The 16327-nt window shown below is 46.6% G+C and overlaps 1 protein-coding gene across 3 annotated transcripts; it reads left to right on the top strand.

Annotated features, from left to right (window-relative positions):
• The first annotated feature begins 7959 nt into the window (after positions 1 to 7959).
• On the top strand, positions 7960 to 16124 carry LOC120498564 (leukotriene C4 synthase-like). 3 transcript variants are annotated; one of them, XM_039701490.1, is made up of 7 exons: positions 7960 to 8136; positions 10063 to 10103; positions 12524 to 12695; positions 13490 to 13589; positions 14602 to 14672; positions 14904 to 14985; positions 15361 to 16124. In XM_039701490.1, the coding sequence occupies exons 3-7, from the start codon at positions 12638 to 12640 to the stop codon at positions 15485 to 15487; spliced, it is 438 nt and encodes a 145-aa protein (XP_039557424.1). In that variant the 5' UTR covers positions 7960 to 8136; positions 10063 to 10103; positions 12524 to 12637; the 3' UTR covers positions 15488 to 16124. The 3 variants fall into 3 exon arrangements, with proteins under 3 accessions (XP_039557424.1, XP_039557423.1, XP_039557422.1); XM_039701489.1 differs by having other exon boundaries at positions 9936 to 10103; XM_039701488.1 differs by having other exon boundaries at positions 9932 to 10103.
• The last annotated feature ends 203 nt before the right edge of the window (positions 16125 to 16327 follow it).

Below are 16327 nucleotides of genomic sequence, written 5' to 3'. Positions count from 1 at the left end.
CTGAAGTTTGGAATCAAACACATTTTTCCAGAAAGACACCAAGCTGGCTCCTAAATTGCTCTGTTGAGCTATACCCGGACTGAGCAGAAGATGCAGACAGGCAGGGAAACAGTCACAAACAGGCAGCACAGGAGATATCAAATGCTTAAAGAAGAACCTAAAAACACTATGGAAAATACTTTAAAGAGTAACAAATTTAGCAAGTGCCCTCCTCAATCTAGGCAAACACATTTTTCCACCAAATATCTTTCAAGCCTTTATTTTGAAACAGGTTATTAACTGCAACATGACTGCAGGACAGCATAATACTCCTGCTGAAATCACAGAAGCACCAGGAAGTCAAATATACACACACATACACGCACACGTGATTCCCTTTCTCTCCCACCCTTTCCCAAAAAAGAAAGCATTCCTTCCTTTTACAACCTGCTGAATCATGGCACAGGCAGGCAGCCCTGGAGCTGGCTCCTGCCTGTGCTGCTTTGTCATCAAGGAGAATAGAGCACTGTAAGTTAAAAAAAAAAATCTGCTAAAAGCATATCCTTTGTGGGGATTTTCGAGATGTTTGAACTTAGATAAAAGAAATACAGAGAGAGATAATCCAGAAGGAAAGCAAAAGGGATGAGTAAAGTAAGCAGAAGAAACACGCACAGAGATTTAACTGCTTTGGCAGCTGTGAAGGTGTATTTTTAGACTCTAGAGTGCCAGGACAGAGAAGATGAAAGAAGGAGAATGGCAGATACCACATGGCAAACATGACATTGTCAAGGAAAAACATTTTGGTGTGTTCAAGCTTCATTGCACCAGATTTGCTTTGTCCCACTGACAAACACTCAGGAAGTGTGTTGCTCTCTGGCTTTGGCAGTACAGCTGGAAAGGCAGAAATCAGGCAGTGTGGTGAGACTGGCAGAGCCTCAATATGCACACCTCAGAGGTGAGAGGCAACAGTCAGTTTATTAGTGCACTAGAACTTTAAGTAATTCCATTTTGGGGAGCTTTCTTGTCCTGAGTGTTATCAGACAGAAACCTCATGTGCTTTCCACTGGTATTTTCATAATTCCCTCTACCTTGATCTCCAAAGTGTTCCTCCTTCCTTAATCCCTTCAGGGCATTGCCACATTGCTAGAGTTCTCCTTGCATTTCAAGCACTAGTAGTACATCTTTTCAAACTCATCTCCTCTGGAAAACTGGCAAGAAGTGAGTGGAAAATCCAGCAGGTCAGCGTGACAGGAGGGACACCACACTGGCAGAGAGCAGGCAGCCAAGGCAGACAACCAGTGAGAGAACACTGACTTTTGCTCTTTCAAACTTTGAACTGCAGGAGGGAAGGCAAGCTCACATCACTGTACAGAGCAATGTCCATGTACCCTGGAATGCTTTCCACAGAAAACACATTTTGTTACAAAGACACGTCTGGAGACAATGCTTGAGAGAAGGATGGGAAAAGATGCATGAACATTATCACAACGGGAGGGAGGATAATCATCTTAAAGGGAAATAATGAAGTCTTGCCATTTTCAGAGCTGATAAACATGAATGTAAAAAGTGTTATAAATTAATTGTAATAAGATGAAGCAGATAAATGGAAGAAAAAATCAACAGAGAAGTAGTAACTGAGCACTGACATATGGATGGAAAGAGACAGGCAGACGCAGTAGTGAGGTGGAAGAAGACAATCTATCCTGATGGCATTTGCACAAGCTGGGAAGTGTCCCTGAGAACAGGAACTTTACAGACAACTTCTGGGACCCAGAAATTCAGAGTCACCCAAGACAGGACAGTAGATGCAAGTTTAGTCTGGATATAAAGTAGGGAAATCCTGATGGTTGTACACACATTTCCTGGCTCTCATAAGCATTGCACCAGTTTTCTGGGCACCATTTGGCTTTTACTGTGTCCATTTCTGCCAGTTCTTTCATGGACCTGCTGTAGGTTTGCCTGAGAGTGGCCCTCATACATCCCCAGAATTGTGTCCTCCCTGAGGATCTCACACCAGGCATTTGTATCCAAGCATGGTTGCAACACGTGGACAGGAGTTATTCCCTCACTAGGGAAATGCAGGTTACCCTTTGGATTTAAACACAGCTGAAGGCTTGCCAGCAACAGCAAGAGGCTGCCAGCACCTTGGTGTCCTGAGGGCATCAGCAATGCCCAAAACCTTTTGCAAAGAAGAAAATACTCAATCCCCCCAGCTCTCTGAGAGCCAGGGCACAGAAAGGGGCTGAGTGTGATTAGCAGCAAGGCCAAAAGAGAGACATTGTGCTAGAACAGAGTCTTTTCACTTTAGCTCACATTTCAGATTCCCAGGTCAGAGACTGACTGACAATAGCTGCTCTCCCCCAGCTGCTCGTGGCTCAGTGATAATTCCTCAGTGATAACCTCCTGAGTCGGTACCACCCTGCATGGTACTGCTGGGGGCTGTCTGGCTCAGGGCTTGTGCTTTGTGTGCTTGGAAGCAGTTGTATGTATTAAGGAACAAAAACAAACCAAATAAAAAACAAACAGAACTAAGAAACCACCCCCCCCGAAAAAAAAACACCAAAAACCCCCCACAAACCCATAACAAACACCATCCTCCCCAAACAAACAAAAATCAATCATTTTTCATAGGTCAAGTTTCTGAATGTCTTAAGTTTTGACAGATTCATTGAATGTGATTAATGGCAACAGAAATTCCATTAAAACATAGAATATCCCAGGGAGAAAGGAAAGAGGTAAATGGGTTTTTTATTTAGGGGAAAGAGGGAGGGAGGGAGGGAGGGAGGGAGGAAGGAAGGAAGGAAGGAAGGAAGGAAGGAAGGAAGGAAGGAAGGAAGGAGCTTCTCCCATAAGAACATGTGATTGCTCTGGGGCGCAGCAAGGTCCCATGGCCAGGATTGCCCAGGAGCCCTCCACCCACATCCCACTTGCCCTTTGGCTTCAGGGGACAAGAACTCCTCCAGCCCTGCATAAGAAGCCAGGCATCTGGAGCCAGATGCAGCCCTGGGTTAACTGACCTGGCCTCAGGACAGTGCTCCTCCTCAGCTCTCTGTTTCTTCCACCACATCCTCTTGAAAAACAAGCAAAATCATGGCAGAGTTGCTGCATTCCTGACATGCCACGTAAACAGCACAGGGCCACCACCTGGAGCCCCTGGCCCATCCTAATCCCAGTTTACTGAAGTCAATAAACAAGGAATTAGTAGCACTTAACTCAGTAACCTCTCCAGACTGGCCACTCTCCCACTTGCAGTCAGCAGCTGCTGGAGCTGAAGAGGCTGGAAAACAGAAAACATACATTTCAGCCATTTTATGAGTCTTTGTGTCTAAAAACCCCTCGCCATTCTCTTATTTTAAGGAAGACAGAAACCCAGATGTGGTCAGTACACCCTGCATGCTGTCTTTGACCCCTATTTTTTATACTTCCCTACTGTTTTCACTCAAATATTGCATGTGGCTTTACACTGAGCCTCTTTCTATTACCAGCGTGCCACCCTCCATGTGGCTTTCTCATGCATGCTCATGTGGCTGTTCTGTGGCTGGTGTTGGGCGCCTGCCCCAGCTGAAAGCAAATCAAGTAAAAGAGACATGATTTGCAGAATTGGCTTTTTGAGGAGCAGCACGGATGTAGACGTGCCTGAACGACTTGAGGAATTGAGCCTCTAACATCCAGTGCAATGGCTGATGAAGGCAGGTTGGTGCTGAAATACTCCACTGCCAGAACAGCCCAGATGGGACATACATCCTATTCGGCTGTCCCTGCTATGGAGCATCATCTTCTGGTGGATGGCCCCCATGGAAAACTGAGGCAACCTATTAAATTGCCATTTAGAGCCCTGAAAGAGAGCTCTGTAATGTGCAGGAGGGACTTGCTCCTGAGAAACAACTTCCCCAAGGAAAACCTCTTCCCAGTAACAGCTCCTTCCCCATCATGTATCAGATGTACAGAGGAGCAAGTGCTCACAGGGAGGGTCACGGCACAGCTGCTCTGTGGCCACAGTGGCTGCAAGCCAGCAAGGATTTCACTGCATCCCTAATAACCACTGGGTCATAGGCTGGAGCTGCAGGCAGAGGGACTTTGCACGTTCAGCTCCTTCTTCAAAAACAGCAGCAGTGCCGCAGCTGCTCAAGGGGAGTGGTCCATGCTGGGGCGGGGTCCACGCCTATGCGCACCCCAGGAGGGTTTCAGCAGAGGGGAGGGCCAGGCAAGTCTGATGCATATCGATTTTCCAAAGAAAATCGCAAGAAAATTGCTTTCTCTACACTGTAGTCCCTGTGCTTTCCTAAGGACAGCGAAGGGGGCTGGACGAGGGAAGTGTAACAAGGCAGGTTGCAGTCAGCAGAGGGAGAAGCTCCTTCTGCTGTTTCTCCCTGGAGCAGGTCCTGCGAACACCCTCTGTTCCCAGCCGCAGCTCCCCGCTGCCTTCTGGTGGCAAAAATGCATTGTGGATCTCTCTCCCGGCCCGGGATTCTCCTCCCGAGCTGGCGCCAAGGCACTTGCACAGGGCGTGTGGTTTGGGGCCCCTTCCTGGCCTCGCCTGCCCTCCCGTCCCTGCAGAGCCCTACTGAAGTTCCGCCTCTTTTCTGCAGAAAAAGGCTCCATTCTGTGCCAGGAAGGAAGGGGATAAACAAACCCTGTGTTTTCAAGGATCCAACCCTGCCTCCAGAAATGAGACATGTCTCCAATGCTTCTCTCCCACACCGGAGCTCCAAGATCCTGGCAGCCCTTTGTCAACATCCCAAAAAAAATGCAGGCACCTCCGAGGCTCCAGTTGCCCAGGGTTAGCTGGTCAGAAATGGTGTAACAAATTTCCATTCCCGGGTGCTGGGAGGAAACCAGCCAGCAGTGAAGGGCTTATAGGATTTGCTGCTGCTTCTGTTTGTGATAGACATCTCCTAGGAAAGGATTCACACCAGCAGGAACAAATGTGTGCTGAGGACTTTGTCACTGCCGGGGTGCCCGGCTGCCAAGCTGCGCTGTGCCCAGGGGCAGCAGGGAGTGGCACAGATGTGGCAGCACCATGAAGAGGAGGACCACGGCAAGCCCCTGCTTCCAGCCCACTGCAGGGCTGTGTGTGGTGGAACTGACCTTGGCGGGTCCAACCTGGTGTTCCTCCAGAATTTTCTGTGGGAATATGCTGTGTTTTCTTGCATTGCTGTGGCTGGCAAAACCAAAATAACATTACGGTGAGGTGTGCATTCCCTCCCTTGGTTAAAGAGGAAAATTTACCGTCAATCACTTGTTGTCAGTCTGAACTCTTGTCCAAAAAGTGTCTGGAAACAGGCAAAAAGTGTGCACTGTGGAGATGTACTGGAGATTTCTTTTATGGGAGTGTCTGTGTTTATTGTATCTCACCCAGGAGGCCCTTGAAGTATAGGGTGAATCTGAAACACAGACTGTGCTGTCCTTATTATCTTTGTAGATTACTGAAAACCCTTTGGGAGGGAAGCCAGGGCTGTCCACAGCAATCACGCAGAGAACCCTGCAGTCCTGGCTGGTATTAAAGCAAGCAGAAGTTGGGGTTGAGAGGCTTCCTTTGCTTCTTGGACAGATAAGGAAATGAAGGTGGTCTAGTCAGTCACAGAAAATGCTTGGCATGAAGGGAAAGGAATGGTTAAGGTTACACAAGTGAAACATGACAACCTTTGCTTTCATTTTTAAGTCAAATAGCTCAGAATTAGATCTTATCACTCAAGACTTGAATTAATCATGGGGCAACTATTTTAACTGAAAGAAATAGATCAAATTATAAAGGCAAGCTGCTACTAAGTTCAATGGAAACTCAAAAGAATGAGGAGGAATTAAGAGCGAGGTCTGATTAAGATTAATAAAAATATCATCTGCACCTCAGGGAATGTTGGCATTCTCAAACACAAATTCCAAAGTCAAGAATATGGTGCTTTAGTTCTGCATCAGGACACTGGGCTGGGTAAGAGCTTGAATTCTTTCAGAGTGGGCTAAATCCTCCAAGATGAAGAGGCTGGGCTGAGCTGCCCCCTCATTTGACTTTGTAGAAACTGTGGGTTGTAAGTATCGGGTGCATATCAAATAAGCTCACTATTTTGATTTTACATTTCCAGTTAATTTCTTTCATTGAGTCTAAATGTTTCCCCTGTTAGACTCTCCTTTTTGCAAGTGCATATATGTGGAACAGGAATTAATCACTGACTTACTTTGTAGAAGCTCAACATTCTCTTCATTATTTTGGGTTATTTTAATCTAAGACTTTGTCTTGGGAATGTGTACATTTTTAATCTGTCCATCAACTCAGTGACAAGGGCCTTTCCTTTTGTTCTGCTGGACAAGCCCCATCCAAGGTAAAAGTGGTCTGAGCTGTGAGCTTCCTGCAGTCCTAGACAGACTTTTGTTAGAGGATGTGTTCTGATTCCTTTTTACCAGGCAGCAAAAACACTCAGAGATCCTTCTCCCTTTATGAATATACAGATGTAAATCAGGCAAACTCAAAAATCCCCAAATTAAATTTGACATTAAATTTGTTTCTGATTGTTTAGTAATTTTTTAAACTGATTACAAGCTAGGATCTGCTTTCAAGCTCTTCATATATATGTTGTATATATATATGACAAAAATCTATATGTAATAAAAATATACATAATACAAAATCTACCTGTATGAGTCTGGTTAAGAAACCCTGTATTAAGGATGAAGAAGATCACTGCTATGAAGAATGATAAATTCTGAAATTGTTGATAATTTGAGGACTTTGGGAGTGATTTTAACAAATTTTCACTGGAGTAAAAGAAGTGTTCTGCAGGTAGTAGCTGACTGTGTTAATCTATTGTAAATATTGAACCTCTGGAAATTATAGGTGGAGATTTTTCTGTTTGCTTTAGTAATAACTTAAACACTGCTCCCTGATAAGTGCTGTACCAACAGACTGGATTCGTTTTGAATCTCTGCAAGTGCTGAACAGAAGCACTAAATTTTGATGTAAAACAGCGAATACCAGCACTCACTTTCAAATAGCACAGCCCAGGCTCCTGTGTGCTGTGTGAACCTGCTTTTCCTCTGGAAAAAGGGTACATCAGAATACATCAACCTGTGTGCTGTGTGAACCTGCTTTTCCTCCCCAGGCCCTGGATAAAGGCTGCTCTGATCCTGCAGCCTGGGAGGCAGGGAATGGATGCAGCCCTGCAGGCTGAAGCTGGCATAGTCAGGAGGCATCAAGCACTGACTTGGCACTGAGAATTCTCCTAACAGGAGTGGCCACCACCAGGACACGTCAAGTTAGGCAGCATCCCAGTCCTGTGCAGTATGGAGCACATAGGTTGTTGTGTCAGAAAGGCCACAAGAAATGATGGCCAGTAACCAAAAACCTGTCTGCTCCCACACTCACATCTTGCTCCCATGATCTGTAGTTGCTGCTGTGTCCCTGGTCTTGTGCCAGCAGGAGATGTGGAGGCTGGCTCTGTTTAATTTCTGCTTTGGAGATGGGAGAAGAAACAGAGCCTGTTTGTGTTCCTCTGTGCTCAGTGCTGCGTGCCCCAGGCAGCCTCTCCACTCTGCTTCCAGTGCACTTGCAGCCTCCCAGCTGCAGCAGGGTGTGTGTGCCCCTCACTGGGGGTGTCCCCCTCCTACCTGGGCTCCATTCCCTGCCCAGCACATCACTTGGGGCATCTTCTGGAGACATGAGGGTGAATGGGTTCAAAGAACAGTCCAAATGATGATCTGCTCTCATTCACAGAATTTGCCTTTGATTCATTTTCAAGATATATTTCAAAACTTGTTGACGCTGCTGACATCAGTAGAGCTCTACAGAAACATTTGTCAGTTTCCTGCTCCCGGTGCCTTCTGCTCTTGCACAAGTTTGTCCGCGGGCCTCTGTGATCACTGGACACTCTGTGGTCTCATGCTCTGTCTTTGTCTGGCTGGGCTATGCCCGTGTCACAGACAGGGTGACAGAGGGCAGGACACTCAGCAGGACTCAGGCTGGGGCACAGTCCCGCAGCACTAAGCAAGGAGAGAAGAGCAGTGAGGACCTATGGCAGATCTCCCCCCAGACCATCTCCTTTCCTTCAGCCCCATGTGGGACAGAACTTTGATATGAAAAGTCAGCATAAGGCAGAGGGACCAGTGCTTTCCTGATTGCCCATCGCTGAATATATGACTTTGCACAGCAGCACCTCCCCACTTCAGGTGAGTTCCCTGACTTTCCCTGTTTCTTACAAGCCAGGGGTCTCTTCTTTGCAGGAGACCTATTAGGAATTTCAGCCTTTGCCCTGGAAAATGTCTCCTTAGAGCAGTCTTCACTCTGCCCCTCTCCAATGCCTTGCCTAGCTTTATCTCATAACCAGCTGGGTCCAGCCAGCATCTGGGTGTGCTGGTCTAAACAAGACAGAAATGCTGAGCAGCTCTATTTCATCACCCCTCTAATTTAGGAAAAGCAAAGCTGCACTTCATGACCACTCTTCAGTCTTTGATGTATTCTGATGTACCCTGTATACTTGCAATTTTCCCCCACATCATTATAGGATAATACTAAGTATATGTTAACATAAGAGCTTCCAAAGATGTTTGAAAGGCTTGTTTGTCCCTCTGCAAAGGGAAATGGTCCCCTCCCTGACATATGCACTTATCGCTCCAGAGATTTATTCTTCAAGCCAGCCACTTTCTGGCATTGTTCCTTTTTGCTCATTAGCTATTCCTGACTTTCTGTTGAACAGGAGGTAGGAAAATTGGCAAAACACATGGAAAAGGCCTTCCTTGTGTGACAATAACACAAGACAAGGCAGGGCAAGAGAGACATTTAATGAATATTTTTAACAGATGTTGATCATAAATGAAGGGGTATAATTCATTTGCATGTACCAGTGCCTTCGGATGATGAATTAAGTGGAGAGTTTTGGCATTGCTTTTATACTGATGTGCCCTCCAGTCAGACTTAATGTGCATATGGATAAAGCTCACTAAACTCCATTAGAAGAAAGCTTTAAAAAAAATTCTCCAAACGATCCCTAAACAAATTAGTATATATATTCATTTATGTGGTTTTCCAAAGACTCAGCTTTCCATCTTGCTTTCTAGAAAATGACTTTTTATGTTTTCCCTTTTGATCTCTAAAGTGTAGCCCTTCACCTTTACTGAGATGAGAAGTGCTGTCAGTAGGTGCTTGGCTGTGGTCCTGCTCCATGCAGAAGCATTCAAGCAGCCCAGAGATTGGTTTGACCCCTAGAAATTTTGCTGAAACTAAATATTTGTGAACGTTTATGTGACTCTTTGATCTGCCATAGATATATAAATGTCAGGAATATAATCTGAAATCAGTCTGGATGAACAGGCTAAGGCACATCTCCAATATACACTGAGTTTGTACTCAGGAGATGAGTTGTATAATGCCAATCTGGATGTTGCTGGCAAAACCAACCACCTGCTCTTTTACTTTGTGAAAGGAGGACCCTCTGGATATATGCTCATTTTAGAAAGACATGGTAATTCTTGTCATGCAAAGTTCTTATAGTTTTTTCAAAATGCAGAACCCAGAACAGATTTCAATGTGATCAGGAGATCTGATCCAGCTTATGACTTGCTCTGAGTCCTGTTGAGAATCACAGAGCACAAATTGTCTGCAGCTGTCCTCACTTCCTGGGAACACGTGGCCAGCTTTGCCTTCCTAAAGGGTAAAAGGATGAATTCTTCTTTCTCTTGCCATATTTTTAGCATGTCCTTCCTTACACAGATGGAAAATCCAAGAATTCCAGAAAAATTTCAACACTTGTAGGTCTGAGTTTAAGAGAAGCCTCCATGGGAATGGGAGGTCAGGAGGACATATCACCAGCCCCACCACCCCACCCTGAGGAGTTATATTTAAAGAGACTGAGTTGCTCGGGGCTGAGCTCTCTTTCTCTCGAACTAGAAAAATTCTTTCTTCTCTGTGAGAAAAAATTCTTTTCATGACCCCTCCTCTCTTTTTTTCTTTGTGGTTGTTACAAAGACAGTAACTGTTCTCACAAGCAGTCCCACAGTCATGGGTTTGGATGTACATAGTGGCTGCAAAAGGATCCAGAAGGAAAGGAAGCACAAGTACGACTTTCATTAGAAACTATTTCTATATTTGTGCAATAGGATTGGAAGAAGGAGGCACCTCCACGCTTCACAGCTGAAGGGTGAGTTGCTCATCTGCAAAATGTTTTCCCTTCCACTGACAGAAAGCTCTTGAGCCGTTGCTCGTTCCTGAAATACATTTCCAGGGAATGTTACTGCGTGGAACGGTGCTGGACTCAGCCCTGCTGGCTTCTCCTTTCCCTGCTGGTCCAGGCAAGTAATGGGTGCTGTAAGCCCCCATGGATGCTTAAAAACTCCTCCAAGGCATTGTGTTGATAATTTTTCTTCCCAAGATTATTTTTAATCCCATAATTATTTTTCATTTTTAATTGGTGCTGCAGTCCAGCTAAGAGTGTATCCCTACAGTGAAAATTAGGAAGCAGAAAGGATTATTGGCTGCAGGAAGAGGTGGCAGAAGCAACCATGGGCACAGAGAAATGCCTGCAGTGCTGACTCAGTGGGAGGTGTGAGGACTTTGGTCTGTGCCCTCTGATGTGGGGCCACATTCACACAGCAAACCCTGGAGTGCAGAGCCAGGGAGTGGGAGAGGGGTTCAGCATTTCAGTAGCTCCTGCTCAGCAAATCCACCCTGAGGTGCAGCTGGGACTGCAGGACTTGTCTTTGCCTAGAAGGGAACTTGTCTGTGTCAGCCTCGGAGGATGAGGTATTGCAACATGCTGCAGTCCATGCATGCAGAGGCTGCCCACCCATGACAAGTCTGTCACCCAGGGGCATTTGGTGCTGGGACCGGGGTACTTGTGCCTGTTCCTTGTAAGCTCTGAGGGAGAATGGAAAATAAAGTGACTTCTGATGTGAAAAACAGGGACAAAAAAGGTTGTGCTTTTCAGGAGTTTAAAAAGCAGCTTGAAAAACTATGTTTATGGAGCAGGGAAGAGGAGGGGGGAGACATCTGTGCTTGTTTATTCATTCATGTTTCTATTGGCCTTTATTACATTTAGACCATGCTAGATGATGACAGAAAATGATGCTAGAAGTGTTTTATGTTTACTGGTGATCTGGAGAGCAGGAATGCTCTGTGGCAGCCTGTGCAGCTCCTCCTGGCCCAGATTCCATGCACACATTTGACACTGTTGATACAGCTCACAGTGCACTGTCATCTGATGGGGGTGTAAGCTCAAATCTTTTCTGCTCAGTTGTTTTCTTTATTTTCTTTCACTAGCAGGCTGTTATCAGACAGGAACAAAGGGAAATCAAACATCAGTAAGCACTGCAAGACCTCTGCCCTTCTTGAGCTGACACAGGGGAGTTCTTAATTTCTTTGACAACTAAACAATGTTCCTCATATTTCTAAACAGTCACTGCAATGAAAAAGCTTCAATTCTGAAATAAAGGAATTAATCTTAGAGCTGGTGTTTGAAAAACAATGGGGTGTGTATTTGATTTGGAAAAACACCAAGCTGGGACATAGTTATTGCTATTTTGGGTGCCTTTATGGCTTACAGAGAGGCAGAAAACCAGAACCAGCATATTACTTCTTAGACCTATCAAAGACATCAGGTGTACAATGTAATTTCTGTAAACTGCTTTAATATAACTTTCTATAACAGTGGTGTTCAACGATCACTTTGTCTTAACCTACTTTGCTTTTCCCCTGGTCTGATGGGAAAATTCATTGAATGAAGAGAGAGGAAGGAAACAAAGCTGGTGGTCCCAGCAGCTTCTGTCTGTGCCAGCTGTTGTGCTGTTACATGGGACCTAGACAAATGGGTCTCTTCTGATACGTGAAAATGTAATTTTCTTTTTGCTATGTCCTGATGAATTCTGCAGGTTTTTCCTCACAAAGAACTTACTCTGTTGTTTATGGTGAGAATTGACTGGGCTGAGGATTGATCAGAAGCCTTAAATGCACATCTCCCAGCCTTTCTGGGATGAGGGCTGGCTCTGAAACCCCCTTGGTGTCTGACAGTCATTCTGCAGGGCCCATCCCCAGATAAAATATTAGTGTGCAGGACAGCTCTAGAGACCTTTTATACTTTATCACATCCTCTCTTACCCTCTCAGAGTGTTTTTCATGCAGGGTCTCAGCGCCGTGGCCATAAGTCACTCTACATGCCCAGCACATGCTATCCAGAGTCTATGTAGGATTATGTACACAGGGATATGTTCCTTGGAATGCTGCCTGTGCTCTGGTGTGACACAACAGCCCAAGCAGAGCATTGGTTTCTCCTGCAACATTAGCAAAGGGGATGTGCCCTGGCCTGAAGCAGATGCCCTGGGGGGAGTGGATTAGTGGGCTATTGACTTTTGCCCATCCATTCAGCTCCAGTTCCCTTATCTCTCACGTTTGTGACTCTACTGGCTTTTCCACTTCCTCTTAACTCTGTTCCTGAAAAGGGTGGGTGGGAACGGAAATACTCCATTAAACCTGGCTCCACTGATTTCCATTTCCACGGTATGATAACGCACCAGGCTGCTCATGGGTCTTGGTACCACGGACTAAACCTTTGCTTTGTTCAATTAGAACCAACCTAGGCTGCCAGATACCATCGCAAACTGCCACATTAGCAAGGACTGAACCTGGCCAGAGGAACTTCTGACCAAGAAATAAGACTTTCTAGGTTCTGGACAAGTCAGTATGTTGGATCAGATTCATTGGCTGGCTGCCGTGACAGTCCTGGGAGTCCTGGAGCAAGGTAGGGACCATTGGATGTGTGTGCTCAAGCACTGGCTGGATCAATCTACTGTAACTCCACTGATTTTCTTTTGCTTTCATATTCAATGTCTCCTGTTGCACTGGCACTTCACAGCTTTTCAGACAGGGAGCTGATATCTTGCTTGGGTTCTGGAGAGCATTCAATCAAATGAGTGCATGAGAAGCCCCTTCTCTGAACTGACCTACCCCCTCCTTTCAGATTTTTTTTGGTAGATCTTTCCCTCTGCAAACATGTAGAATTCCCCTCTTTGGGCTTACAGCAGCTCCCGAAGTGCATGTAGATGTGAGCATACAAAGAGCTCTGCTGTGAAAAGGTGGAAGTATGGGCTGTGGTGGGCCACATGGAACATCTCCTAGCCACAGGTCCACATTGCATACCAATTTAATTCTGTATCTGGTTGGCTTATCTGTGGCATCAGTTCCATCCCTACACAGATACCAGAATTTAGAAGAGGAAAAAATTAAAAGAACGAAAAAGCCTTGAAATTGTCGGTAATAAAGTGCATCTGAAGTGTGTAACAATTTTACCAACTGCTGATTATACAAGAAAGCAGATAACACTGGTAGTACATTACTTGCTTCACTATAGCTCTGGGTCATTCCTTTTCCTTTTCTAAAAGGTACCTGGGATTTTATTCTAACTTTCTCTGCTGTGTGGGGGTGTGGGCTTAGGAGGACACTGCAGATCTTTTTCCCCAGCCTCTGGCCAGCTCCTGGCTCCACCATGCCCAGCCATAGGACTGACCACTGCTACTTTTCTCTCTTTTGCTGCAGCCTACTTCTTCCTCCAGGTGATCTATGCTAGGAGGTTGTTTGGCATTTCACCTCCAAAGATCTCAGGCCCTCCTGAATTTGAAAGGATCTTTCGAGCACAGTAAGGAACTCCTCTTACTCGACGTTTGTCAGATCTCATGTACTGGCACTGCCTTTCCCCTGCCTTGCTCTTGTTTCCTGGAACTGTAATTAAGCAACTACTTCCCTCGAGGTTAATCAATGGGTTGAAGAGTCAGCATCAGGACTGGGTTGGCTCTTGAGTCCTAAACCAGACATTGCTGATAGAAACAGCAGAGAAAAACACAGAGAAAACTCTGCTGTACAGTGAAGGGCTCTTAAAGACATAACCCTTGGTGCCTAAGACTTAGACTGGTTTTATCCAAGTGGTGCCAAACCTCAGGCAGCTCCAGCCCTGCTCTGAATCTCCCTCACTGGGAAGGACAAGTTCCCAGAGAGAGCTCAGCTGGTGCTGGGATGAGGATAACCCAGCATCTCTGCTGTGACTTCTGTGCTAGGGCTGCAGTGGGGAGGGAGGAGCTTTCATATTGTTGTAGCTGACCAGTGGGAAAAAAGCAACTGAGTAGCTTGAGCTGGATCCCCTCAGCCATCCCCTTCTTGCTCCTTCACTAGCCTAGACTCAGCTTCATCCAGCATCTTTTGGTGCTACTGTGCCTTTGGGAGGACAGGGCATAACATGCAAACAATCCCAAGAGTTATGTGCTCCCTCCAACTCCTGCAGAAAGCCCAGGCTGCTCTGGCTTTATGTACTCGAGGGACAGACCTTCCCTACAGCTTGGGGCTTTGGGGCATCCACAGCAGGGTTTGAGCTGCAGCACTTGGGAAGCAGCAGTGGGAGTGGTTCATGGAGTCTTTTTGTGCACAGTCTGACCTGGGAATCTTTTACTTAATCTCTTGTTTGCTGGAGACCCTGTTCTTTCCATTGTTTAATTTCTGTGGATAAAGCTGGGACAGCAACTGGAGCCTGGTGGCTTTTTATGACAACATTAGTTCTAAAAAGCAAAAGCCTCCAGTGTCCGGAAACTGCTAGAGGAAGCAAAAGAGGAAGAGCTTCCTTCCTTTCCCTAGTTTATGACGCTTCTCTTTCCTGCCAGGGTGAACTCCTCTGAGTATTTTCCCATCTTCCTGGCACTTCTGTGGCAGGCTGGACTCTTCTTCCATCAAGGTGAGAATATCCCATTACCTGTTTGTCACTGGATCTGTTCCCCTGTGTGCTGCCTCAGTCCTCAGGTCCTGCTCAACTTCTGAACAACAAATTAAGCAGTAATTCTGTCTCTGATGGGAGGGTAGAGCCAGACGACACAGTCTCTATTCCTTGACTTTGGGCTGCCTCCTTGATTCCAAGCAGCTCTGAGAAGCCTTTGGAGATGGTCACTGGGATCTCTCTTAAACACAGGTCTGGCTGCAGCCTTGGGTCTGCTCTATCTCTACGCCCGCTACTGCTACTTCATGGGATACAAGGCATCATCCTCAGAAAGGTAAACTCACTCTCACACACTCTTGCGAGCTCTTACACATAGCTGCACACTCACACAGTTACACACATACACACACTCACACATAGCAGCCCTCAGGGGACAACTTTTGGGTGCTCTGGGGCTCCTGCATGACTCAGCCTTGTCTCCTGGGCATAATGTGAACACGGACACGGGGCTGGGGCAGCAACACAGATACTGGGCAAGGCTGGGGCTGCCCCAAGCCCTTTTGGGTGTGTGTGTTTGCTCCCTCGAGGTGGAAGCAGGGCATGGGACCCCACTCAGGGGGCAGGGGACAGCCAGGGGGTGGAAAGCAGGGAGGAAGGGGCTGTTCCCAGGCGGGAAGCTCGGTGTCAGCAGCTGCCTCTCTCCCACCAGACTCGCCCCAATATACTTCAGCGCCGGAGTTCTCTGGATTCTCATTGCAGTGTCAGCCCTGGGCATCCTGCATTTCTTCCTCTCTCACTACGTGGGGCTGAACGTCCTCCAGCTTCTCACAGCATGACCCACTCCTCTGTGCTTCACCACTGTCCTCATCTTCGAGTCCTGCTCCCTCCTGCCTGCCTTAACAGACTGGCTGCAACTCAACAGCCCTCAATGAGAAATCCACCCTCGCCAAGCTTTTAACACCTTCTTCCTCACTGTCCAGCACTGGCAGGAGCTGCTGAGCTGTTTTAGGAGATATTTTTCTCCCATGGCATTGGGTGTGCCAAGTGCTCCACATCTGGCGGCTCCATCGTGTCTGATGTGGAAACACCAACCCCAAACAAGGACAAATAAAAGCAAACTCTTCTCAGTCTGAGTTTCCCAGTGGGTTGCCAAAGGGAAGTGCCATGTGTTCTCCATTATCCAGTGGCTCTGCCCTCAGCCCAGGCACAGAACACAGATTCATGCCAGTTTTCCAAGGCCCACACCTAAGAAAGGCATTTGTCTGGAACCAGATGTGGGCTGAGACCTAACAAAAGAGGTGAGGGATAAACTGGAGTAGCCACCAACATGTTGTGCAAAAGTCTGTTGGTGCCCTCATGCTGGTTATCAGCCACTGCTGTTAATCAGGCTGTGCAAAATCATCACCACTGCTGTGTGCCACTTTGAACTTGTCCCAGTGACTGCAGGCCCAAATAAAAGGTCACTGAACTTGCTGTGCTGGGTGTCTCTTTGTGAGTCTGAAGCTAGTAGAGAACAGAAACATGAGTGTGTGAGTGCAAGGTGGCTGCCTTTGTTTCCCTGGCATGCAGTCCAACAAAGCCTGCAGCCCTGTGTGCCATGGGAGGAGAGCTCTGAGGAGGGAGAAGCTGATTTTTGGAGATGTTGAGCTCATGGATTGGGTACTGAGCCACTCAGC

The sequence above is a fragment of the Passer montanus genome, unplaced genomic scaffold, assembly GCF_014805655.1.
Source record: "Passer montanus isolate IOZ18808 unplaced genomic scaffold, ASM1480565v1 scaffold15, whole genome shotgun sequence".
Lineage (NCBI taxonomy): Eukaryota > Metazoa > Chordata > Aves > Passeriformes > Passeridae > Passer > Passer montanus.
This window is presented reverse-complemented; position numbering and strand designations above follow the sequence as displayed.